Source organism: Lepisma saccharinum, chromosome 2, assembly GCF_977018435.1.
Source record: "Lepisma saccharinum chromosome 2, izLepSacc3.1, whole genome shotgun sequence".
NCBI lineage: Eukaryota > Metazoa > Arthropoda > Insecta > Zygentoma > Lepismatidae > Lepisma > Lepisma saccharinum.
This window is the reverse complement of record NC_139230.1, coordinates 214368860-214396146: the sequence shown is the minus strand read 5'-3', so window position 1 is coordinate 214396146 and position 27287 is coordinate 214368860. Positions and strand designations below refer to the sequence as shown.

Below are 27287 nucleotides of genomic sequence, written 5' to 3'. Positions count from 1 at the left end.
TACAGGGTGGCTACTCACCAGGAATTCATTGAATTCTGGGAATTCTGCGTGAATTTTTGGCTACGGGAATTCCGCATGTATTCTGCGTGAATTTTTCTCCGTAGACGTGAAAAATTGCAACTTTAATTAATCCAAATCCCATTGAATTTATACTACTTTATAAATGCCCTGTGGCAAATTTTTAGTTTAGCTTTTATTTTTTATTAAGGAAGGAAAATAATGCTGCGTGAAAAATAGAAAAGAATACTCTAAATCAGTTTACTTTGTTAGTGCCCTTTGCAGAACAATTTATCTGTCAGACGGAAGATTATTACAAGAGAGGATATCTTGAAGTTGATTAGGTAAATTTGAGTTTGAAATTTCTTATACAATTAACAACTTTTCCTAAATTTGTATGTACCGTAACATTTGTGACTTGTGTTTTTAAATATATTGAGAGTCTGAGTATGTGAAATGGCAAATGTAAATTCCCAATATTAAATTAAATATTTTATATATATACTGCTGGACAAAAAAAACCGGACACTTGCATTTTTTGTGATAACGCAATGGGTCGATAAAAGCTCTGGTACAAGGGCTAACTAAATGTTGCAGAAACTGAATTAAGTACGAATGCATAAACAAAGTCCGAGCCTATGAATGGTGCATATGGTACTACATGATCTGCCGAACATTCTGGAATATACCTGCGAGCTGTTATTGCAATTCAGATGTCAAATATTAAAGTGTCCGGTTTTCATTGTCCAGCAGTATATATAGACACACACACAATTTTTTTAATTGAATTGAATTACAACTTTTGGATACATTGGAATCACACAGTCTCATTATATTGTTAATATTTTTGTGTGTGGGGGTGGTGAGAGTCGGTAATACCTAAGGTTGGAATAGAAAGAAACATCTGCGTGTATCTTTGAATTTTTGGTAGTTCGCCTTGAAAACTGGGAATTATACTTGAATTTTATCAAGGTCTTAGAGTGGCCACTGTGTTACACACAGACACGGGGATTCAAAAGTGTGGAACCACCCATATAATTTCTACAGATATAACTGTACGTGGATGGAACCATATGCAGTATCCAGGAGACCAAATACTGCATCCCTGATTCATGTTACACATCCCATCCACCATCTTGGATTCAACTTAAATTTTTCAAATGGGAATAGGGGAATGTGACATATCAGCCATGTGAAATTTTCTGCCAAATCGAATAGTTACATTTTAGATACATTGAATCATTTTCAAGTTATTCCATGTTAAAGATAAAGAATGCCATTGTTAATTGTACAGTATTCATCACCAGTGTTTGTTCCTTGCACTGCAGTGAAATGAGATTCCATTGATCAGAGAAGAGCACATTGACACTAGTTTACATTGTGATAGACTGAATGCAAGGGAAGTTGCAGCTGACTTCAACCACAGACACTCTTGAGAAGCAACCAATTATTCATAGTGCAGTGGTGAAGCTCATCCACAAAATGATTCATGTAGGCACACGTGGTTACATTCTCATTCTGCAAGAGTCTATCCTCACAGCATCTTAAATGAGCTGGTGGTTTCCCTAACTTCTTTCAGCAGGATGGTACAGCCCTCTCATTATGCTGCACCTGTTTGTGTGCACCAATTCCTGATGATTGGATAGGGTGGAGGGGGCTTTTGGGTGACCACCCTACCTACAGAATTTAACTCCATTAAACATATTTTGGGATGGGGGAGGGGAATTTAAAATGTCAGGTTTATGCAACTCCAGCAAGATATGCATGACAGCTGCAGGAACGCATTATTCTTGTGTATGACACCATTACACCTGACATGCCCAACCGGGAATGATGATTGCAGATGCATGTAGCTGAAAAAGGCAAATGTGTCCAAGTTAAATTTGCTATTGTATATCAAGTTTGTATGAAGTTTCAACACAGTAAAGGCAATTTTTTTCCCCTTTTTAAATTTTTAATGACAACTTTGTCATCAGGAGATGTTAAGAACACTTTTTTAAGGACAGTCTGGACATGTATGTGCTGGTGCACATACGTAGTGTGTAAATAAAGCAATGAGACTGGCAACACTGCACACAAACCCGCAACGCTGGTGACGTGGGACTTGGAGTGGAGGTGGATGAACATGTGATACACCATCAGTGCAAGTTGAAACTCTCTAGCGTCACATTGGTTGTCCATAGCGATTGTTTTATTGAAACAGGTATTGCTTGTGCGTTCGGACAATGAGTGACATGAGCAACGGTATGCAATCAAGTATTGCTTCAGACTTGGACACAGTGCAAAGGAAACTTTTGCAAAACTGCAACAGGCCTACGGAGACAGTGTTTTGTCAAGGGTCCAGGTGTTTCGTTGGTTCAAGGCATTTGCAGAAGGAAGAGAGTCAATTGCAGATGAATCTCGCAGTGGAAGGCCTTCGGTTGCAAGAACTGATGCAAATGTCGACAAGAGTCCGGAGCTTGTGCATCGGTTGACAGTCAGAATGATCGCGGCAGAGTTGAATTTGAGTCACACCACCATTCATCAGCTGTTGACCAATGAATTGGGGATGCGAAAAATCTGCTCCAAACTGGTTTCGAGAAACCTCATGCAGGAGCAAAAGGACATGCGGAGGGACAGGTGCATTGATTTTTTGGATGTGATTGCAAATGATCCCCATTTTCTGGAACATGTCATTACGGGTGACGAGACTTGGATGTTCCAATACGACCCAGAAACCAAGCGCCAGAGCATGGAATGGCACACTCGAAGCTCTCCAAGGCCAAAAAAAGCAAGAATGACCAAGTCAAAGATCAAAAGCATGGTGATTTGCTTCTTTGATAGCCAGGGAATCTCGCAAAGGGTTCGTGCCTCCAGGACAAGGGGTTAATAAACACTTTTACCCAGAGGTTCTGGAAAGACTGCGAAAAAGGGTCATGCATGTGCGACCAAACATCAAACTGAACTGGGTGTTGCATCACGACAATGCGCCTTGTCACAGCAATTTCAGTAAACACTTTTTTGGTGAGTAAGAACATTCCTGTGGCTCCTCAGCCTCCTTATTCACCCAACCTGAGTCCTTGTGACTTTTCCCTATTCCCAAGATTAAACACACCTGAATGGACATCTGTTTGATGATGTGGACAACATTCAAAAGGCTGTAATCGACCAACTGAAGGCTATTCCAGTATCCGCGTTCCAGCACTGCTATGAGGAGTGGAAGAACAGTCTCCAGTGCTGTGTGGCTTCCCAAGGCAATTACTTTGAAGGAGACAATGTTGCATTGTAATGTTCTTGGAATAAAACAGGTAAAAAAAACAGTCTCATTACTTTATTTACACACCACATAAGTCTCTCAGGATGGAAGGGGTTGTGGTTGTGGTACCTGCATCATTACTGTTATTTAGTTTCTTCTGTATGCAGTATGTGTATTGCATTATATATATATATATATATATATATATATATATATATATATATATATATAAAGCTATTTTAAAAATCATTTGAATTTTAAAGTCCAGACATTTTTTAAAATGTACCAATAAGAACAAAATATCGTAGGTTGAGAGTTATTTGTCTTACAGTGGTACTACCGGTAATTGTTTTCTGTGGCTGAGAAGCCAGTTCTTGTACAGAAAGTAAATATTTGAATTCCCACCATAAAAATGTGGATTTTACAGAAGCTCCTGTGTCCGCCATAATTAACCAAAGTGAATAGAAAAATTTCAAAATATTGCATACCTACAAATATGATAAGTATAGTCGAAATTATTTTATAGTTCATCGTACAAGAAATAAGTCAATACCCAAGATTGTAGTGTTGCCAACTATTCCCAACCCCTAGCATTGGGGTTATGTTACTCATGTACTTGTAAGTACTACAAAGAACCACTCTGAGCAAAAATAACTTTTGGCAGAAAAAAAGGAATATTCAAATTTCCTGAAAATATATTCAATGTGATCAAAAGTATCCGGACACACTGCAAACATGTGTTTATCATAGAGGGCGACACAGTACTGCCATCTACCACATGCAACACATGGTCAGCGATGTCAGTAGTCTGCAGACAGCGCAAGACAGTAGTATGGGATGGTCTGAGGAACTCCCGGTTGGGTGCCACTTGTGTAAGAAGTCTGTATGTGAGATTCCCACCCTCCTAAACATCCCTAGGTCCACTGTTTCCTATGTTATAGTGAAGTGGAAACGTGAAGGGACATGTACAATAGGGTTATGACAAAAATATATTTTTTTAGCCTGTACTAGAAATCAATGAACTTTTAAAAACAGAATCAGAAAATGACAATTATTTCATTCAATTCATAAAAAATGTTCCGCACCAATGACAATGAAAATTCTGAAATTTAAGTACATTCAGCACAGTCAAAATGTATTAGTTGAAATTAGCTTCAGATTCAAATATTTATCTGATTTGCATTTCCGGTACAGTTCTTCCATTAATTTCACCCCTCGTTCGACACAAATATTTGTCCGTGGTATATCTACAATGGATCTTTCAACATTCCAGTGAGTTTTACAAAGCACTTCATGGCTGCAGAGCAATTTAATTCGGAAATTCCATCCATCAGTTTCTCGTAAATCTCTGCGTTGAACATTTGGTTAGAAAACCAGGCTTCCTGCCACGTATTTGAGATGAAAGAGCACGGTTTTTCCAGTGATATTCTCCATTTAGGAATGAGGAAGTACAAAATAAGAGCATATATAGCACGTGAATTCCATCTGGCATTGTGAAGAGATGGTAATTTTCTCAATTTAATTGCTGGGTATGCTCCAGTTTCTTTAAGTAAATGGAATGCTCTACATAACTCATACAGAAATCTAAAATGATCTCGCCAACCTGGATTTTGAACAGGTATCATTTCACTTTCTGGCTTGTAGGACTGCTGCAAGACATGGTATTGTTTTATCACTTCGTCCACGAATTCATATAGTTGAGAGTTGGTTTGGTAGAGGAAATCGGATTAAAGAAGTCTAACACATGCTTTATGATTCTATGAAGAATATGGTGCTGGCAGCCAATGTACTGTGGCTGATCAAATCCTCTTGTGATCATTTCACTTTCTAATTTTTGAACAATTCCATTCACTCATCCAGTATTCACTGCTGTCGTGTCACATACAATCATTTTGAAGTTCTGCTTTGCAGTGCATTAAAAATATCCTGTGATGATTCAGCATATGTATCAGAAGAGTTGAATTTAAATTGTCAGGCCTCCCCGATAGCGCAATGGTAGTGTCGTAGCCTTGTGATCAAGGGGTCCTGGGTTCGATTCTCTTCTTGCAAAATAGATTTTATTTTACGCTTCGCATCTTCCCCACTTCTTATAACAGCTCGCGAAACACCTGACTGTGATGGTGTTGGAACACTGATTCCATCTTCGGCTAGACTGAAGCACACTACAGCAGCTTTATTAATTGAAAGAAATTTTTTTGTCACCAACTTAGCTGCATGTGATGTTGAAAAATGCATGACTCGTTTTCTTTTGTCATTTTCATCACTACTTACTTCTGCTGAAGATGCGTCGTCTACATCAGTGGCAAACACAGCGTTTGGTTCAGATTGTGAAGCCGATTTTCGCACTCGCTTAGAGGGATGGATGGACGATTGTGGAGTAACTGTGCTTGTTACATATCTAATTAAATTGATTGATTTGGTGTTGTAAGTCCACTTTATGCACAGTAAGCAGGGTGGCGACAGACCTGGAAAACCGGGAAAAGTCAGGGAATTTGAGGTGTCAAAAAAAAGTCAGGGAAATGTCAGGGAATTTCGTCTTCATTGAATTTTTTTTTATTTTTTAATTTATTTATTTAAATATATCGTTGTAGAACTCTGCACGGGAACAGGAAATCTCGTTCTTAAGTTTCGGCCTCAACTTTTAGACCCCTTTTATGCTCAACCCAACCACGGTGCCAGAAACCAGTGATGGCAGGAGGGGAGGGGGAGAGAGAGAGAGAGAGAGAGAGAGAGAGAGAGAGAGAGAGAGAGAGAGAGAGAGAGAGAGAGAGAGATAGAGAGATTAGATTGATTGATTGATTGATAGATTGATTTCTCTCGCCCGGGCTTCTCGGCGGGAATTTTAAATTCGAACACTCTTTGAAGGAAAATTCTTATAACTCGGGCAGTATGGGAGCAATCTACTTCGGATAAGTTTTGTTTTGCAGCTAAAACATCAGCGCATGCAACCATGTACAATTCCGAACGCCGGACCGAGGAAGGGGGGCTTGGGGGCACGACCACCGAATTTCAATGGAAAAAAACATAAAAATCTGGGGTTGACCCTTCTTCCCCCGCTATTTTGGGGAAAGGCCGCGAACTTTAGTATTCTTTTCAAAGAATGGACATTTCTCAAGAGAACGTAACATGTTTCATGTTCTTGGGTGCCATACAAGTTCAATAATAAGCCAAAATGTGATTTTTTTTTTTTACAAAAAATAGGTAATTTGCATTTTTGGAGGAAAATTGTTATAACTCTGGCACTATGGAAGCAATCTACTTCGACTAAGTTTTATTTTTCAGCTAGAACATCAGAGCATGCAACCGTGTACAATTCAGAACATCGGACCGAGGAAGGGGGGCTTGGGGGGGCACGTCCTCAGAATTTCAATGAAAAAAACCATAAAAATCTGGAGTTTGCACCCTCTTCTCCCGCTATTATTAGTATTCTCTTCAAAGAATGGAGGTTTCCAAAGAGAATGAAACATGTTTCATCTTCTTGGGTGCCATACAAGTCGAATAATAAGCCAAAATGTGAAACTCTGTTTTTACGAAAAATAGGTAATTTGCATATTGCTCAGAAAATTGTTATAACTCTGGCACTATGGGAGCAATCTACTTCGGATAAGTTTTCTTTTGCAGCTAAAACATCAGAGCATGCAACCGTGTACAATTCAGAATGCCTAACCGGTGAAAGGGGTTTGGGGGGTGCGACACCCGAATTTCAATGAAAAAACCATAAAAATCTTGAGTTTGTCCCCTCTTCTCCCGCTATTTGGGAAAAAGGTGCAAACTTTAGTATTCTTTTCAAAGAATGGACATTTCTCAAGAGAACGAAACATGTTTCATGTTCCTGGGTGCCATACAAGTTGAATAATGAGCCAAAATGTGAAACTCTGTTCGGAAATGTGGCATGGACATGTTGCAGAGAGGGGGGAGGTTGGTCATCAATATTAATTTCCCAGGCTTGCTCCAGATCGGTGTCAGAGTTTCCACCCAAACATAAGAGTATGAAGGTCCAAAAAGCACATTCATTTCGTAATCAGAACCATGATATGGTATCATCAGGCGAGTACGATCTTACTCTGTTGATACCATATGGTATCATCGGGGGAGTAAATATTACGTGGAAAATTCATTGAATTTTATTTTTATCTTGTCCGTAATGTGAGTAGTAAGGGGACTTGTTAACAGATTGAGGGGATAAGAGCGGGTGGCGCCATCCGATAGTTGTCAGACGTCGTAGTAAGGCATTTTGTTGGGCAAAGTGAAGGAACATGGAAACAAATAGGTTCCATTGATACGATTTTTGTCGAATATCGCCACCCGACAAAGTATCTCACTACAACATGCGACAGAAATTGCATAGACTGCAACATCCAACAAAAATCACATGCATAAACAAGAAGAGCTTTAGACTGCAAATATGCTGCTGGAATTTTATTACTCTTCTGGCTCACTTCACCTTATTTAATGTAGAAGTGATTACGAAGGTTTTCTTTCATCATCCTGACGTATTACCGGTTTCTCACAAGTTAACATACGTTTACAATGACATTGCACTATTCTTAGATATCAAGAAGAATCCAACAAAACGAGATATATATTGAATACTATCACGAAAAAGTGAAACACAAATCTGCATTGGTGAACGTTATAAAAATTGGCAAGTGCATGCTCCCAACCTCAAATTTACTGCAACACTACTATTGCAATGAAATTAACGCCACACTCTGTCCTGTCTGTTTAAACTCTTGAGAGATGGTGATTAATAAACAGAGCAAAGTGGCAGGGTTCTAAGAGGAGATCGAGTGCGTATCTACCGTCACATGGGAGCCACATCTTCGTATTTGTCGCACGGGATATGTTTTGAATTACCAAGCTAAGTGCTCCCCATCGACATTTGTCGAGCGAGTAATAATGGAGCTCAGTCGTTAGGGCGTCTGACTACTATGCAAGAGACCCGGGGTCGATCCCCTGCGGGGGGAAACCGGGATGTTTTCCACCTATTTAAACAGCTCCGGCGCCCACCCAGTATCATATGAAGTTGGTACCTTGAGGAAACTTTGAGGGATAAAGGTAGCCAGGAGAGTGGTGCTGATCACATCACCCCTACCTTCAGCCGTGATCAAGAAAGTGTGGGGCTCTAACTCCACATCCCTATACACCTTCATGGTAAAGTGCAGGGGAGCACTTTACTTTTACTTCCTCAAAAATCTGTTCCATCATATCAAACTGTCACGAAAATATGTAGACCATGTTACCTACAATTTAAAATAATAGTTTAGAAGCACAATGGAGTATTAAGTTTCGGTATATTTGGCAGAAAAATGTTCTAAAACAAAAACGCGAATTTTGGGAAACGTAACACTAACAAGTCAAAAAAAGATAATGCCAATTTTTGGTGCCATAATATATCTGTATATGTCACATGAGATTGATTGATTTAAATTTTTTGGCTGCGTCACCACTTATGGTCATTATGCACCCTTCAGTATATACAGGGAAAATTCCATTATCTAAAATCCTTACCTTAAAATTAAAAGAGGGGAATTGAAAAATAACTTTTCCAAAATAACTTTCAAGATATCAAACTCTCACGAAGAGGCGTAGGCCATGTGACTTACAATTTGAAACAGTAGTTTAAAAACATCGTGAAGATGTAATTTCAGATATTTGCCAGAAAATGCGCTAAAATTAATTTTTGAAAAAATAACACCGTATACTAAAAAATAAAAAAAATAAAAAATACACCAATTTGAAAAAAAAAATATCAACGTCCCTACCGATTAGGCATAAATAAAACAAGAATATCAGTTGTAATTTATTGCATTAGTAACAGTGGGTCCAAACCTAATTTTCGGCATAATCACCACCGTTGTTCAAGGCCAGGGATGTACAGCAAGTGGTCCAAGATCTCTCACCTGAAGTGATGCAAAGGGCCCGTGTGTACTCAGCTGTATGGGGTTGTACACATTCGATTGGCCTGTGAATTGTCTGCACACCTCACACGATTGCTGGTGGCTCTGTGCCAAATTCTGAGCGTGCAATGTAGGCTACATCGCAGTCGGTGGGAGACTGTATGAGAGCTGCAATCTTTAACCTAGAACTGTCCTAAAACGGCTGCATTGCAACTGCACCAGATTACAGCTACATGCCACTTCTTGCCTGCATGTGTGTGTGCTCCGACCACTAGTGCTGCGTATATGCACCATTGGAACTTCTTACAGGATGCCCCTCGTGTATGAACTTTCAGAAGCTTTTATTATTAGAGTGTTCCTGTTTTAATGTGTGGTTAGCTAAATCAGGTACCTATACAATGCAACTCTATAAATTCCTTGCGTTAGATTTCTAATACCTACATACCCTATTCGTCTGCATTAATGGTATAACTGCATGTTGTCAGTTTTACAGTACTTCACTTGGATGTACTGAAGCAGAAATCCCATTGATAATGTAAGAAAATATGACACTTTATTTTGTTCGATTCAATTGTTTCACTTATATGCAAGAGTTAAGTTGTTGGCTTTACAGAGAAGAGAGAAGTAGCTTTATGCATTGAAAAATGAGTCCGCACTCATGGTTCTTGCAAGCAGAGGGTTCCAAACCTCAGTGGAAATATCAACATATAATACCGAGAATGTATAAGGAGACTGATAAATTACAAATTGTATTTCTTAATCATTCACTCTTCACTCTTATCTCATTTAGTCGTAACTTTAAAAATAATCAAGTATTTTATTTTAAACTTGCTGTGTATGACAAAATTCTGTAATCCTTCCCTAGCTTGTGAATTGTAATAATTTTCCAAATTCACTATTCTGCAGTTTGAATTCAAATCATAGAGAATAGAGAAATTAAGTCAATTTCATAGAAGATAATATTGGTACTTAACAAAACCATACGTGGATCTGTATGAGTTTATTATCTCTATTTGCAAAAACATCGATTTAGTTTAGTTTGTAATTGTCAGGGAAAAATTTAAATTTTGTCCTGGAAAACCTGGAAAAGTCAGGGAATTCAATTTCTGCTTGTTTGTAGCCACCCTGGTAAGGCTAATCAGGACTGAACCTACAGTTTAAAGTGTAATTCGACGGTAAGCGAATTGCAAATCACGAGTATCAAGCCTAAACTATACATTTCTGTTATTTGAGCTCTACCATTGCATCAATAGCTACATTCTGCGTCAACGATTCCGCATTTTTCTTAATCGCTTCACCTGATTTATAATATGCCATTATAATACTAATATTGAACTACCAAACCTGAAAATAGAGAAAATATACACAATTAGTCACTTAATAAATAATAATTTAATAATTACTACATTAATTTAATAATTATTACATTAATGATGCCATTTTCAAATGTGGTATTTTTAGAAAGAGCCCCAAGAATAGTTGTTATTGATAATGTAGCATTATAAACACATTAAACTTATTGTGAAGCTCTTTCCGAAGAATCCTCGCTGTTTCAACCCACCAAGAGTCACACACACTGTATAATTAGCATAATCTGTAACTACATACAGAGACAAATACACGTATCACTTGAAATAATGTTTTACTAAAAATATAAACACATTTTATTAGTCAATTTATCGTGAGAGATATTATAAAGATCTACTTTTTTAGTAGCTACTGGCTACAGTACCCTTCATACAGTTCTTGTGACACACACTGAAACGGGTTGGTGCGGGAAGCTCATCATTTGCGACCACAGGAGATACAAAATTTTGCAATTTTTTTTTTTAGTCTTAACCCTAATGTACAACCCAAAAGCATGCAGGCCGACCTCCCATGTTGACCTCCAGAGACCGTCTAGTGTTGAAGAGGGTCGTGCAGCGTAATTGTCAATCATTCGTCGCCACCATCACACAGGAATTCCAAACTGCATCAGGATCTACTCCAAGCACCATGACTGTTTGGTGCGAGGTGCGGCAACTTGGTTTCCATTGCCGAGCAGCTGCCCGTAAGTCAAACACCACACAGGCAAATGCCACCTCACGTGGTTCAAGGAGCATCGAAACTGGACAATAGAACAGTGGAAAACCGTGTGTGGAGTGATGAATCACTGTACACAATGTGGCGATCCGATGGTAGGGTGTGGGTGCGGCGAATGCCTGGTGAACAACATCTACCAACCTGCATAGTGCAGACAGTGAAATGTGGGGGTGGAGGGGTTACAGAGTGGTCATGTTTCTCCTGGAGGGGGAAGCCCCTTGATGCTTTATGTGGCAATGTAAGGGCACAAGCTTAAGTTGACATTTTAACTGCTTTCATGCTGCCTGCCGTTGAAGACCAGTTCAGGGATAACCATTGTGTCTTTCAACATGACCAAGCACCCATATATACTGCAGGGCTTAGGGGGAGTGGTTTGACAACAGCATCCACTAATGGACTGGCCTGCGCAGAGTCCTGATTTGAATCCAATAGAATATCTCTGGGATGTTTTGGAACTCAGTCTTCATACTAGACCACACCGACCCACATCAATACCTCTTCTCATTTCGGCTCTTCACAAGAAATGGGCTGCCATTCCCCAGGAAACCTTCTGCCACCTGATTGAAAGTATGTCTGTGAGAATGAAGGATTGAAAGTATGCCTGTGAGAGTAAAGGCTGTCATCAAGGCTAAGGGTGGGTCAACACCGTATTGACTGCCAGTGTTCGCAATGGAAGGTGGCCCAAACTTGTACTTCATTTTCAGGTGGGTGTCCGGATAGTTCTGATTACATAGAGTACTTTTTAAAATTTTTGCCCTGCTTCTGTTCGCTGACCTAACAGCTTGGCTATGAGGGGGGTTTAAACGTGAGAAGGAGGAATAATTAATGCTCCTTTGTCCTTCACAGATTTATTATGTACAGGCCGAACAGGTAAGGGGTGAACTTGCCTGAGCCTTGTTCGAACAACTAAACACTGATACCTAAATTACTGTACCTGATCTGATCCATCGACAGTGTGTACTTTGGGCACTGGCCAACCTTTGCATGGACACACTCCATGAGTGGCACCACTTAGGCTACTCACTTCAGACTCTCTCGGCCACTCACTCTGACTGTCCCGGTGACCTCTCATCACCGGGGACTTGGCTGGTGTTTGCTGACTTAGCATTTAATACCGGCTCGTGACATGCCACCTCCCCCTGAAAAGAAATGGGGTTGACCAGGGGACAAGCCCATTTCTTTATTAACAATAGAGGTTATGATTTAAATATAGAATTAAATATATGTAGTAAAATTAACTTATCCACCAATAAATGAATGCACCTCGTATATGTTGTCTCGCCGCAAATTGGGTCTATGAATGAAAGTCTGCGCATATTCAGATGTAAGCATATTTGTCACGTAATGTCACATTAAGTTGCACTGTATCAAGGTGCAAAATTCGGTACACAAAATTGAAGCATAAAGAAAAAAGACAAACAAATATGTCTATCTCATGACGAGCACTGATGTAAACACTGTTGAAACACTTGAAAAAATATTACTGTTCACACTGAAAGAAAGACAAGTTAGGTGTACACCAATTTTGAAAAAATGCACATTGAAGTTGGAGACAAAATCATGTTTATGACGAAAGTTCACCAACAAAGGAAACGTCCGGGAAAAATATTATTTTCATGCGGGTTTGTCTGCAACTCTGGATGACATCTGGATGGAATATGGAGCAATGGCTGCATCTTATTTCTACTACAAGGTACATTAGTGATGACAGCAATTCGTGATATATCATCAGTGATTAGTCAAAATAATATTTGGGCATAAATTGGAGCAATGTTAATTAAGTCAGGATGTAAATATCAAGATTAGTTATTGAATTATGCACTCTATTTTAGGAGTAACTAGTGATTAAATGGAATGGAAGTTTCTAATATGTAATAATACTTAATGTAAATAGATGGAAATGGCAATATTGCATGATGTCATAAAAATGGCAGATGTAACAAGAAGAGGCTGGGGCTCGATTTGGTATTTCTGTCCAAATTGTGAGAGTTGTGTGTCATATCAGGGAAAAAAATGTGTTTCTGTGTGAGAGTTTGGTCAGTTTTTAATGATGCAGCGCTCTCGGTGCACTTCATGGATAGCTGTGACACATCTGCACGATAATAATTTAGAAGTTAACATGCTGTCATATATTAATTATATTGATAATATTGCAGTTTATATATACGAAGTGACATGAATTGAAGAAATATGAAGAGAAAGAGTTGATAAGACGTTGGTACATACATGCTCTGTAAAGGCATTTTGGCATGTTAAAGGTAGTTATGAATTATTGAAAAGTCACAGAATGAAAATTTTACAGCGAATGATGTATAGAGTTTTTTTTTTTTCACGAACAGTGAGAACACGTGAGCTCTCTTCCCTTGTGCAGTAGCTATATTCAACTCATTCATGCTATTTGTTTACATACACAAAATGCTAGTGAAGCAGAAGGTCATGTTGCTATGGTATGGTCTTCAGAATTCCATCCTACTCTGTGTGATGTCGCATCATAAAGTGACATCACAGTGACAAAGGGTCGGCACAATCTTGTATGAGAAAGAAAGAAAAATGTTGCAGCGAGTGCTGTCGCATGTACGAGATATATTTAATTTTCTTCTTGTTCTGTGAGTTAATGGTGCAGAGAAAAAATAAAACAGAATTTATAAGAAGCAGCTTAGTTTATATGTGTTATTCAGCGTGGTAAAATATATAGTTGATGTTGTTACTGCTTGTGGTCTGTAAAGTTTCATCCTGACCGACGCTACCTTTTGTTCAAACAGTTTTCCTTGCTTGATCCATTCAATTCTGTAATGGTTTTTATCGGTCGCTCGATTACTGTGAAGGGGCATTCGTACTTACCTGAGAATGCTTTGGACGTCTTTGATAAGCGTCGATCGTTCCACAAAAGTATTTGATCACCAGATTTAAATGTTGCTTGAGAATAGTGAGGATCAAGCTGTGCCTTATCTGTTCTGTGGCGTTTGAGGAGATTTTCTTGTGCCAATCAGCGCGAAAGCTTCATATGTTCCAGCCGTTCATAATTGCTCACATGCTGCGGCGTGGTTTGAAAAATTGCATCCAGTAAGGTGTGGGGATGATAACCCATCAGTAAATATGTAGGTGAGTACCATGCAGATGAATGTGGCATGTTGTTGATAGCTGAGACCACTGTTGGTAAGAAATCGGACCAATTACTGTGTTTGGCATTGACGTAGAATTTGATCTTTCCTTCCAGCGTTTGTTTCATTTTTTCAACTAAGCCAAAGCTCTGATGAAATCCTGGGCTGACAAAGCTTAGTTCAATTTGGAATTTGTTGGCCAATTCTTTGAACAAATCTGAAGTTTGACCTGAGTAGTGTAATCATGTACGTTCAAATCCATACTTGGTATGAGGCCATTATTTTTATTAATTTAAGCACAATGGAAAACCTATTTTGACGATGTTTTTGTCGATTTTATACTATTGCAACTCTGTGATTTTTCATCTCGTATTTCGTACGAGTGTCATAATTTCTTTCGAGTTAAAGTACGTAACACCTACACCCACCCACCCACCCACGCACACCCACCCACACTCACCCACACCTACACCCACCTACACCTATTTACTTCCTGTCCACTTCTGGTCTACTTCCGGTCTATTTCCGGTCTACTTCTGGTCCACTTCCGGTCCACTTCCAGTCTACCTGTGAGTTTTTCCAGTTGTTTTTTTTTTAAGTATAAAAGTACATATATTTTGGGAGTTCAAAGTAATACTTGGTATGAGGTCTATTGTTTCTGTTAATTTAACTAAAATGGAAAACCTATTTTGATGATGTTTTTGTTGATTTTATGCTATTGCAAATCTGTGTTTTTTTTCACCTCATACTTCGTACGAGTGTCATAATTTCTTTCGAGTTAAAGTACGTAACACCCACGCATACCCACACATACCCACACCTACACCCACGCATACCCATACTTACACCCACGTACACCTATACCCACCCACACACACCCACCTACACCCACGCACACCCACGTTATGCAACAAGTTATTACACAATGTTTACGCAACAAGTTATTACGCAGACCCGTATCTAGCATGTTGTTGGTTATGGTGTAAACAGTAAGTCAATCAGAAGACATCCCGTTACGTCATAACCAACAACATGCTAGATATGGGTATGCGTAATAACTTGTTGCGTAAACATTGCGTAATAACTTGTTGCATAGCGTGGGTGTACGTGGGTGTAGGTGTGCATGGGTGTTACATACTTTAACTTGAAAGAAATTGACACTCGTGCGAAGTATGAGATGAAAAATCACAGATTTGCAATAGTATAAAATCGACAAAAACATCATCAAAATAGGTTTACCATTGTGGTTAAATTAATGAAAATAATAGGCCTCGTACGAAGTATGACATGAAAAATCACAGATTTGCAATAGTATAAGATCGTATAAAATCGTCAAAAACATCATCAAAATAGGTTTTCCACTGTGCTAAAATTAATAAAAATAATAGGCCTCGTACCAAGTATTATTTTGAACCAACCTGATTACACTACTGACCTGGAAGTTGGTCGAAAATGATTTTTTTCTGGAAAGCCAAATGGTAATATAATTTTTGTGTACAGAAAATCTGCTAAAACTTCAGCAGTGAGAGAATGTGTCAGTGCGGCTACTACGTAACGCATGGCTGCGTCAGTGCACGTGATCACGTAGCGATGTCCCTCTGGTCCTGATGTGACGTATGGACCACATTGATCCAAGGCGATAATTTGGAAAGGTGTCAGAGGTCCTTGTTTGTAGTTCGAAGTGCTTTGGTTGATGGGACTGCTTAAGTCATGCACACTGTTCATTCTTTGCATTTCTTGTATATGAAGGATTTCTGAGAAGGAAAATAATAACAGTCCTTCGCATTTGCATATGTTTTATAGTATCAAAAATGGTTGAGAACGTGTGGAGAAGAGTGCACGTGAGTAGCCTTTCCTGTTTGTCTGAACTTTGTGTCCTGTAAATAATGTCATCTAGGAGACAGAATTGCTGGCTGGTTCTGTCATATTTAGGGTCGGCTTCTTTACTTCCAATTAAATGTAGGTAAATATTTTTGAGAAAAGTGTCTGCTTGCTGTTCCTTGGCAAGGTCAAATTCACATGTTCTCAAAACAGACACAATTTCATCTTCCAGGAGAGGAGAAAAAGTTTCATCTTGTATCCTCGTGTTACGGCTAATGGCATCCAAGGCACTGTTTTGTCTGTTCCCTTTAGATGTTGAATGACCAAATTGTAGTCTGACAGAAATTGTGAAAAATGCCAAAGACTGCCTTTTAGGGTTGTTGATTGTCATAAATTTTGAATCCATTTGGAATGGGTGTGTAATATAAATATTTTGAAAACTATGTAGTGTCAAAATGCTTTTAAAGCAAAAATTATGCCAGAGAGTTCTAACATGTTTGTCTTATTCCCTTTCCTTATCATTTAGTATCCTGCTTGCATATGCAATTGGCTTGACATTTCCTTTGGGATCTTCGTGAGCAATGACAGCCCCAAGAGCTATTTTGCTACTGTCAGTGTATATGTGAAGAGAGGGATTGTATCTGGCTAATACTGAGCTCGTGATTAGTGAATGCTTTAAAGCATTGAATGCCTAGTTTTGTGCTTCTGTCCATCGAAATTTTCTCTCCTTCTTCAGCAATTGTGTAAGAACTGATGCGTGTTTGGAAAAATGTGGAGAGTAACAATGGGAAAGATTTGCCAGGCCCAAAAATTGGCATAAAGTCTTCTTGCTTGTAGGTGTCTGATACGACTCAACAGTTTCTAGCATCTTAGGTGAAATAGTGCATCCTTTTTCAGATAAATGGTGTCCAAGATAGACAATATCACGGTAAAGGAATTTTGCCTTTTTAGGAACCAATTTTAATCCAGCGAGCCTAAGTCTTTCACAAGTGTGACACAATATCTTCAAGGAAGTGGGTACATCATCAGAGACTCCCAGGAGATCATCTGCATAGAAGAACAAATGGCTGTTGTCAACAACGTTGAGGGCTGAATTCAGCGCTATCGCTAACGCTGTTCCCGACATGACATCCTTGTGGGGCATAATTAAAAGCATAAGTCCCCATCTGCGGCACTTGAAAACTCACTTTTTCACGGCTACTTGGTGTGAGGCATATCTGAAAATAAGCCAAGAGGATGTCCATGGATGGATAATATTTGAAACCTTACGCCCTCTCTACGATATCTATGAGATGAGGTGCCAGAAAACTTATCTTCTTGGTGACTGCGTTGATCGAACGAGCGTCGAAACAGACGCGGTATGTGTTATTTGGTTTCTTCACAAGCAGGATAGGAGAGTTCCAGCATGGTGCTAAAATAGGAGAAACGATGCCCTGTTGTAGCAGTTTCTTGATTTTGTCTTGCATGGTTGGAAGTGTATAAGGTATCCTGTGGGGTTGAGTGTACACTGGAGGCAAATCTCCTGTATCAATGTATAGTTCATACAGGGTGCAACTTCCTATGTCGTCCATCCTCTTTCCAGCTAAAGACATCGGCGAACTCGTGCGTCAGTTCTAGTAGTTTATCTCGGTCTTTCTTCACAGATGTTGAAATTGATGTCTATCTTCGTTTTGTCAAAGTTTTTCCGAGATTCAGAAATACTCTTCTGGAGATACTCTTCTGGAGTTCTTCAGAATTTTCCTTCAAAAAATGTCTATGTGGCTTCCCATCATCGCTGTTATTTCCCTTTAGTGGGTTCCAGATTGGTTTTGTCCTTGCCTCGGCAGGACTGTTTGTGTCTCCTTTTTCCTGCTGGCCAATTATTTCCAACACATCAGCTTTCCCTATCGTCGTGAATGTTCGGAATGGTAACTGGATCATTGGAAAAATTTGTAATGAGGACATGGGGTTCGTCTTCATGCATGAGGTAGGAATGCAAGTTCCTTTAGGGGATGAAAATCTGGGAATGGGGTGTAATATATGGCTACTGTCGCTAGTTGTGCAATTTATAAGCTGTACTTTTACCACCGCTTGTTCTCTAGGGTTTACTTTTACTTCCTCCTGTGTTGTGTAGGTGGGTTGGATACGCTGTTCGAGATGTTCCGTGGCAATTTTGGATAATTTCTGTACTTGTTGCTGAGCATTCTTTTCTTTTTGCAATTTCCGGGAGCCAAAATGAGTAATTTGCAAGCTTTGCCTATTTGTATCTATGACGGCTCTATGTGTTGTTAGAAAATCATTTCCCAAAATGTTGAGGTTCCCTTGCCCTTCATACAGAAGTGTTGTGTGCAGAAAAGGTTGATCGTACCCTTCATACAGAAGTGTTGTGTGCAGAAAAGGTTGATCAGTCAATTTGAAGTGCAAGTCATTCGTTTGTTATTGAAAATTTTGAATTATTAAAAGCACTTAAGACATGAAATTTCTGTTTTACCTTGATATTTCAAGGTAAGTCTTGCCTGTTCATGACAGTTGTGGTACTACCTGAATCTAAAAGCATTGGAATTTGCTTGTTATGTCAACGAAGAAAATGTTGATTTTTGTTAAAAGAAGTGTGATTTTCTGGAATTTTTCTGAAATTCCAGCATTACCTTCCTGTGTACTAGTAACTGAAGTAACAAGATTACGATTTTGCTTCTGTTTAGGGTTCTTCTTTCTCGCACCTCATCCTTTCATTTCATCTGTGCATTCGGAAAACTAGAACAGCTGTTTGAATTCACCTTCAAATATCTATTTGTCAGAATTTGCATGCGTGCAAAACGTAATAGTCTATTTCATCAGGATGTTCTTCTAAAAATTGCTTCGCACATAAAAGGGCTATTTTGGCTGCGGTTGCTGAGTCTAACCCAAAGTGCCTGTGGCTAGGTGTGGGAAAGTGATTGATCTTTGACTTAAAGTTAAAAGTAAATTAAGCAATTGACATAGCATTTTCGCAAAATTTCAGGATCTTTGTTGTTTGGAGTGACGGAATGAAAAATATAATAACTGACATCACCAGGTTGTGTTTTGCTGAAGGTTTGTTCAGTTGTTGTCCGCACGCTCTAGAAAAAGCTAAAGCTACTCTGCCAATGGGTAGAAAATCAGGGTTGCAAGCTGAAACCAAAACATTTGCTTCAGCTTTTGCGACATCAGCCGTTATGATAATCTTTTTCGTGTGAGATGACAACCTGTGTTGGACTTTGCTCTCAGTTGGAATGGGAGCCGTATCGCTCGAACTTGGTTTGTTCATCTGTGAGCACTGAGCTTCGTGCTGACCAGAGAAAAATCCTGGACTTCCTTAAGTAATTGAGAGTGCTGAGCGGCATATCCGATGAATTGAATGTCCTTGCTTGGGAGCTGGAATGTTCTGACTGCCGCCTAGAGTTCAATTCCCTACATACCTAATTTCTAAGATCGTCTTGATCTTTACGGAGAGCAAGAGTCATGGAGACTAAATTTTGTAAGACAAATACGTTACCGTGTATGCATCAAAAATGCCTTGTTGATTTTTAGAGAGCTGGTTGTGAACAATTTGCGATTTTGATATATGTGACATCAAGGCAGGGTCTCTTAGCACTGTGTTAGGCATAGCTCCAACTTGCAAGAATGAATTGTTTGCACTAAAAGTATCGAGGGTGGTGAAATTGTTTCTTGCATGCAAATCCCTGAGAACTTCTTCCGTGGCTTTAATGAGCTCCTCGTTGAGAAATTTTGTGATTTCAGAAAACATAATGATTATTTCAATTGACATAATTATTTTAATTTACTTATTGAAGGGTGGACCGGTAGCTAATTTGCCTATACAACAAAACCGGCGCACTAACCACCATGTTAGGTTTAAGTCGTTTGCCAACCTAACAGCTTTGCTATGAGAGGGGTTTAAACATGAGAAGGGGGAATAATTAATGCTCCTTTGTCCTTCGCCTGTTTATTATGTACAGGCCAAACAGGTAAGGGGGTGAACATGCCTGAGCCTTGTTTGAGCAAATAAACACTGATACCTAAATTACTAGTGTCATCACTGTACCTGATCTGGTCCATTGGCCTGGTCGTGTCAGCGCTGTGTGGTCCGTTGACGGTGTGTACTTTGGGCACTGGCCAACCTTTGCACGGACACACTCCATGAGTCACACCACTTAGGCTACTCACTTCCGACTATCTCGGCCACTCACTCTGACTATCCTGGTGACCTCTCGTCACCGGGGACTTGACTGGTGTTTGCTCATTTAGCATTTAATGTCGGCTCATGACATAAAGATGAAAAGGTTCAGGTACTCTTCAGAAACCACTTTGCCATACAAATTGAATAAAAATGGTCTATGGATGTCATGCAAAGTTAATTGGATTTACTAGAAAATGCTATGGTATATTCATATTTGATCATGCAATTAGTTATATTTGCTTCTTTATTATTGGCTAGGGAAAAGGGCACTGGTACAATTAACCAATGTGTACCACCAGATAAAATCTAGTGTCCGGGTGTCTGCTGGTCTGGAAATCCTGGAAAGTTTGGGAATTGATTTTTTTTTTAAGTCATTGAAAATTACTCATTCTGGAAAAATTAACATGTTCATAATAGCAGAAGTCCAATAAAGAATGCTTAAAAGTCAGTGGCAACAATGGATAAATTTGCTACAGTAGGTGTTACACATTCAATGAGAAACATTTGAAAGGAGTGGTGTTTCTTGCATGTGGATCGCATGTTTTCTGGTCTCCATGTGAAACGAAGATCTCAGTCTACAAATGCTATGTTACTGTCATACCTTGGCTTATGAACAGGTCTAGATCTGCAAAACATGTTTACTGGACTGGATTTATTTTTAAACCTTTCTTCTTATTCCAAATCGCCTAGCCAAACAGTCTTACCATCAACGTGTAATGTACTCATCCTGAACACATCATTTTGGCAATGGTGATTACCAAGAGGTGACACATTTGTGAGCTTGGTCTAAGGCATATACTGAAGACCCGAGAGGAGGCAAGAAAATCTTAAGAACTGCGACAGTTCAAAAACAAAATCCTACCTTTGAATTTCAGTGATTACGCTGATTTGCTTGATTGGCAGCATCACAAGCTGCCATTACTTCTCACCTGCTTGTCTGATGAGAAGCTGCAACATTTTATATTGTCTGGAGAGTGTATGGAAGTCCACCACCATGCCATATGCAAGCAGAAGAGTGACTAGTTCATGCAGGGACTATGGCTACAGGTGCAGTGCTAGAACAAGCCAGAGGGGGCCAGATAAAGCCAAATTTGCAGCACATAATGACAATGAAGTACTCAGGGTAGGTGGGCACAGGTGGGGCTCGATGTGCAGACATGTCCTCATGGTGGGCTCTATGTTAGTGGGAAGATAGTAAGCAGAGATCTACAGCAAGAGGAGCAGCTATAGAATACCAGAATCAGCTGCTGTTGGAGGGAGGTAGAGCAAGGGATTTCCCACTCCACACCCAGCCTCCTCCTTCACATCATGGTGCCACAAACTGGACTCTCAACGGAACTGAAATTTCTTCACTATTTCTGTAAATTTACACATGTTTTTGGTAGCTGCCCCTGAATTGTCAAGGGCAGAAAACATGGCAATGGGCCTAAATTCCTCAATTTAGTGCAACTTAGCAAAATTTCAAACCTTGAAGCTAGGGTAGGGACATGAAGATTAACGATTTCCCTAATAACCCATTTTGATTCTTCACCAGGAGGCAATTCCAAAATCCCAAAGGCAATTTTTGGAGCTATTGGAAAACTTGAACCTAAAAAAGTGTTTATTCAACATACCCTAATGCTCATGTACATAAATTGCCCTAATAATTTGGTCAGGAATTTATTTTATAAAAATTGCAGACACCCTGAATATACAGTGGAACACCGATTTTATGTTCCCCGGTTTTACATTTTCCTGCATTTTAAGTTTTCAACTTGGTCCCCTGAAAAATGTAAAATTGAGGTTCCACTGTGTATATCCACAACTCAACACTATCCATGAAATGCAAGTATTTAGTATACTGTTCAACTAGAAGTAATTGTCATCACCATTGCATAATCAGATATACAGGGTATACACAAATGAATGGTGCAGTTATAAATGTCAATAAAAAAATTATTTTTCAACTTACGTGGTTGCAGCAAACACTGTTGGAGGCGGAAATTGTCCCAGTTTTTGATATGTGAGTTAAAATTACAACCCTTCAATATGGGATCCCCTGGTGCACAACACACATCAACGGGGTAACCAAACTCGTTCCAGACACGGTGTAACATGTCCACTGTAATATCCTGCACTGCATGCATTATCCGATCACGAAGTTGCTGGATGGAAGTTTATTAAAGACAGAGTATATGTACACAACATTTATAACCACACCATTCATTTGTGTATATCCTGTATATCAAATGAAAAGGAAGTAGGAAACATTCACCAGATACTGGGAATATTTTAATTCGAAGACGTGAGCCACATCTTCAGTCATAGAAAAAATAGATGGTAGAAACGGAAGGTAGTGTTTGTCCTGCAAAGTTGTCGGGTCCAGATTAAAGATATAATCAATACAGAAAAACGTTATTCTCTCACCAGGCTTTTCAAAAACTGTGGGGTAGGCTGTAGTTTTGGGGGAAAGGCAGGGAAGGCACAATGGGTGGGCGAGGATGGGCAAGTGCCCACCAAAAAATTCCTCTGCCCACCAGATTGCTCACCTGAACAAATTCAAGACGTAATTGTTTAGAAAAATATGAATGCTTCAAGAAAAAGCATATTCTTGTCTTGACTCCGTGAACATTTTTCTTATAAATATTGTCGATACTAGAAAGTGTCGCAAATTATTCCATAAGAAGTTTGTCATTCGCTGTTTTTTGGATTTACATTAGTTTACTGAGTAAGAAAAGGAAAATGGTTAGAAAATATGTTGATGAATAATACCTGTCAAAATTATCTTATTTAAAACTTGAAACATGATCCAATTAATACTTCTTTGGCTAGAAGCAGTGCAGTATCTTGCTGTAGCCAAAGTGCACATTTTCAGAGGTGGGGAGTACAAAATCATACAGAATGGAACAAATATCTTTAAACGACCAAACACGTAGATAAAAGCACGTTACTCTCATTTGGTATGAAAATGAACTTCGATCCATGACAATGCTTCCTTATGCTAGGGTTTAGGGTAATAGATGTTTTATTTTGATAGTATGATAATTGTCAGAGGGTGCCTGCCAATAAAAATTTGGGGGGGGGGCAAGATTGACAATGATATAGATTTTTTTATTACATATAATGCATATACTTCTTGAGGAATTTGGGGGACAGAAAGTGCCTTGCCCCTCTAAAGTCGACACCTATGGTGATAATTGTAAATAAACGAAACTTTTTCCAAGAGTTTTGAAGCACTATGAACAAGAGATGAATAGCTACTATGATCAAATTTGATGACTTTTTTGGTCTAAAAAACTTTCCACAATGAAGTGTGTAAAAGTATTTGTTTTTTCAAACGCTGTGCATATTTCCATTGAAGCTCCTTGAACATCTCTTTTTCTGCATTGACCACATGAAAATTTACTTCAGTAAGTGATCACTTCCGAAATTGCATAGATTTTTTATATTCATTTTGTGCAAATTCAGTGATATCTTGTGTGAAAATTCTTGTTTTTATTCTGGGAAAGTACGTATAATGCAGAATGACCAAAAATTGCGCATTCCTTGTGTGTTTTAAAACTTTCACAATAAGACATTAATGAAATGGAAAGATTCATGTGCACTTATCAATTTGGAAAACTCCCATGAACAAAGTAAAAGGATCATTCATTTACCCTCTTCCAGGAAGTAGCACTCTTTCCAGTTAAAAACTCGCAATTTTATTATAACTGGATATTCAAGATCATTCATTTGAATTATGGAGAAAACAAAAAAATCTTCACTGTTGTTGGTGTTGACATACTTCCTGTCGCCATTCTTGAATGCACAGCATGTCTCTTGCATCATCAGAAGAAACAAAATATTTTGTTTTGTAAAGGACGTTAATAATGGCAAATAAACGAGGGCAGTTGGAACTTGCACAACTGTAAATGTCGACTTTTATCATAACTTGCTTTCTGAATCTTAAATGCTAAAATTACACTTGAATTTTTGTTTTAAGTAATGGGGACTGGACCTACAGTTTAAAGTGCAATCCGAATCACTATGTGCCTCCACTGGGTATGCTAAAATTACATTTCAAATATTTTTGCTGCTAGGTGGCTTCCCTCCATGTAGCACGAAGCCTTGGCCCTCACCTAGGGATGATGCTGGTTTCACAAATATAAGTACCTCTCGTAACCGAACAACTTTCGCTGACTTTTGCATTGGTAAAGAATTTCTTCTGTAAGTTTAATTAATTTTCGCATGAATTAAACAGTACAGTCCTACTGTTTTTTGCACGTTCACCTAATAAAGTAGTATGTGGAAAATTCCTTCTTAACTTGAAGGAACAAGACAATATATGCACTATACAAAGGAAAGTACGCAGTAGTGAACAGGTGAAAGCATGGACAATCAGATACAATGAAAGGAAGAAGGACCTAAATGAGAGAGAAGTAGGGAGATTATATCAAGACTGACACAGAAAACACAAGAAATTATAGAGAGGAGAAAAATCTGAGCCAGCATCAGATTTTTGAGGGATAAAGTCAGACACAGCCTGGGGGCTAAGGGGACTGAAGCCTTTCCGAAATTCTAATTTAAATGTGTGCAGCATAATAAAATAATAAATAAATAGTGTATAGTGGTAATTAATTTTACTTCCTTACCAGGATTAAACAATTTGTACAATAAATTGTAATATACTGAGAAATTCATCTTCAAGGCTTCTACCCTCCCCAAGTTTTTCTATAGATGGCAGCTGCTGATAAAGAAGTAGCCTCTCCCCAATAAAATCCTGGCTACAGACCTGCCAAGTTGTTTTTTTCAGGAGGTGATGGCATCAAGTCCCAAATATAGAGAAGGCAGATGAGAAAATTTGATTAGAATAATTTATGAAAGGATTGTATGTATGTATGTGTGTGTGTGTGTGTGTGTGTGTGAGAGAGAAAGAGGGAACACAAGCAGAGGATAAAGATATGTAAAGGATAAATAAGAACATGTACACCAGCAAAAAGAAAAGGGGGAAAAATACGAACAAAATCTTGAAGGGGTGGGGGTAGAGGGAGAGAGAGTGAGTGCATGTTTGTGAAACTCATATGTATACTTTATATCTGTCCACTCTAATTTGTGAATATATGAATTCTGCCCACCCGGTCAAAATTTTCTGGCACCGCCTGTGGCGGAAGGGCGATGTGAGGGGAAAAGGAGAGGGATGGAAAGGAACGGAAATGACAGGGTGGAGATGGTTGGAACAGTTACCGAGTGGCCTTATTCAGGCCATGGGGTGTTATTGAATACGTCTGATATGTAGGCCCTTTCCCATCTTTCCTACTGAGGTGTTGGTGGATTCGGGTAGGGTTGGATGATCAATACATGGAAGCAATCATTGAAGGGGATATTGTGATTGTTGGTATGAACGGCAACAATGAAGTCCAGGTTTTGGGTGGAGGAGTAGTGGTTGTTGATTCTGGGAAAGGGGGGGGGGGAGTTGAGGCTGTGGATGTTTTCCCCAGGTAGAAGCCACCACAGATGTTGCAGATGAGGATGTAGATAATGCCCATATTTAGAGAGTAGCTGCGCCACAGTTATTAGTTTAATCTTAGTATTCTGTGCAGAAATTCTTCATATTTACCATTATTAAGATTGGATGTGAGAACTTGGTACTTGAATGGTTTAGCATGGAATCATGATATGGGTCTCGGTGCCATACAAATTTTTAGCTGCATAATTTGAAAGTGTTGTAAGAATTCAAAAGGGTCTGCTAGGTTAGCAAACAATGAACTTCGAGAATACATTACATCTACCTCATTAAGGTATTCCATAGTATTCATAACAAATCATCTCCATTGCATAATAGGCTTAAGCTGTGCTCTGAGGTCAGTGCCCAAAACACCTGATCATCCTTACATAGAGAGCTAGTAATCCCAAACCCAACAATAGCAGATTTGGTCAGAAGTACTTCTCGTACCTAGCAGGGGTAACCTGGAATTCACTCCCGATGAAGGTCAAACTCAGTACCAGCAAAGTGCAGTTCTGCGGTCTTCTACATTCACATGTCTATAAATTCTCTAACTCTCAGTCTATATTGTTTTCAGTGCTCCCCCCTCTCTACATATAATTAAAATTTTCATCCTCTTTCTGCGAACAGTCAATTCCATATCCACACCCACAAATCCTTAATTCAATATGCTATGTATGATACTGTAAATTATTCTACAAATCATGTAAACATTTTAAATCTTCTCATTTTCGTTAGACGTGGTTTTATTGTCTAGGGCATCAAGCCATTACTTGTATTAATAATGAACTAAATGAAATATTGTGAGGCTTAAATGTAACCCTATTAAGATAATAAATAATAATAATAATAATGTCATTATAAATAATGCACAATATCCTGGATTTGTTCTTGTAACAAATAACTGTCTTTGCAGTTGAAAGGAGGCGAAGGTACAACATAAATGACAGGATAAAGGAGTTGGGAACATTGCTACCAAAGAACAATGATCCGTAAGTACAGTAATATTTTTGTTGTCATAATTCATTTCATGTTAGCAAATTTCTAGCAGTTCTTAGACAATTCATTGTGGGCTTCATAATCCAAGCTTGTCAAGTACAAGATGTGTCTGATCTTTAAACTAAACTATGGTTGTTACCGAGATGTAAATAACAATAGATACCGTAGCTTTTACGTGAAATCGGCAGTTCCAGCAAATTTGTGTGAATATTTTGTACAAATAAAATACTAATATGCTGATTTTGATTCTCAGAGGTGGTCACCCTCTGGAGGGCAACCCTCATGAAAGCAGATCTCACCCTCACCCTCCAAACACTTGAGGTGAGGATGAAGTTGATCTGTGAGGATGAGAGCGAAGTTGATCTGTGAGGGTGAGAGCAATAGGAGAGGGGTGAGAGCAAAGTCAATCCATGAGGGTGAAAGGCAAGTCGTGAGGGTGAAGTTGATCTGTGAGGGTGAATGAGGTTGAGGGAAAAGTCGATCCATGAGGGTGTGTGAGGGTGATGGCACGTGA

At 39.0% G+C, this 27287-nt stretch overlaps 1 protein-coding gene across 1 annotated transcript in view; it reads left to right on the top strand.

Moving 5' to 3' along the window:
* The window catches only part of Mitf (transcription factor Mitf), a 207294-nt gene that overhangs the window by 149975 nt on the left and 30032 nt on the right, over positions 1-27287 (top strand). The window contains exon 6 of the mRNA XM_083117962.1: positions 26691-26766. Within this exon, the coding sequence (XP_082974088.1) occupies positions 26691-26766 (76 nt within the window). The remainder of the gene's footprint in view (positions 1-26690; positions 26767-27287) is intronic.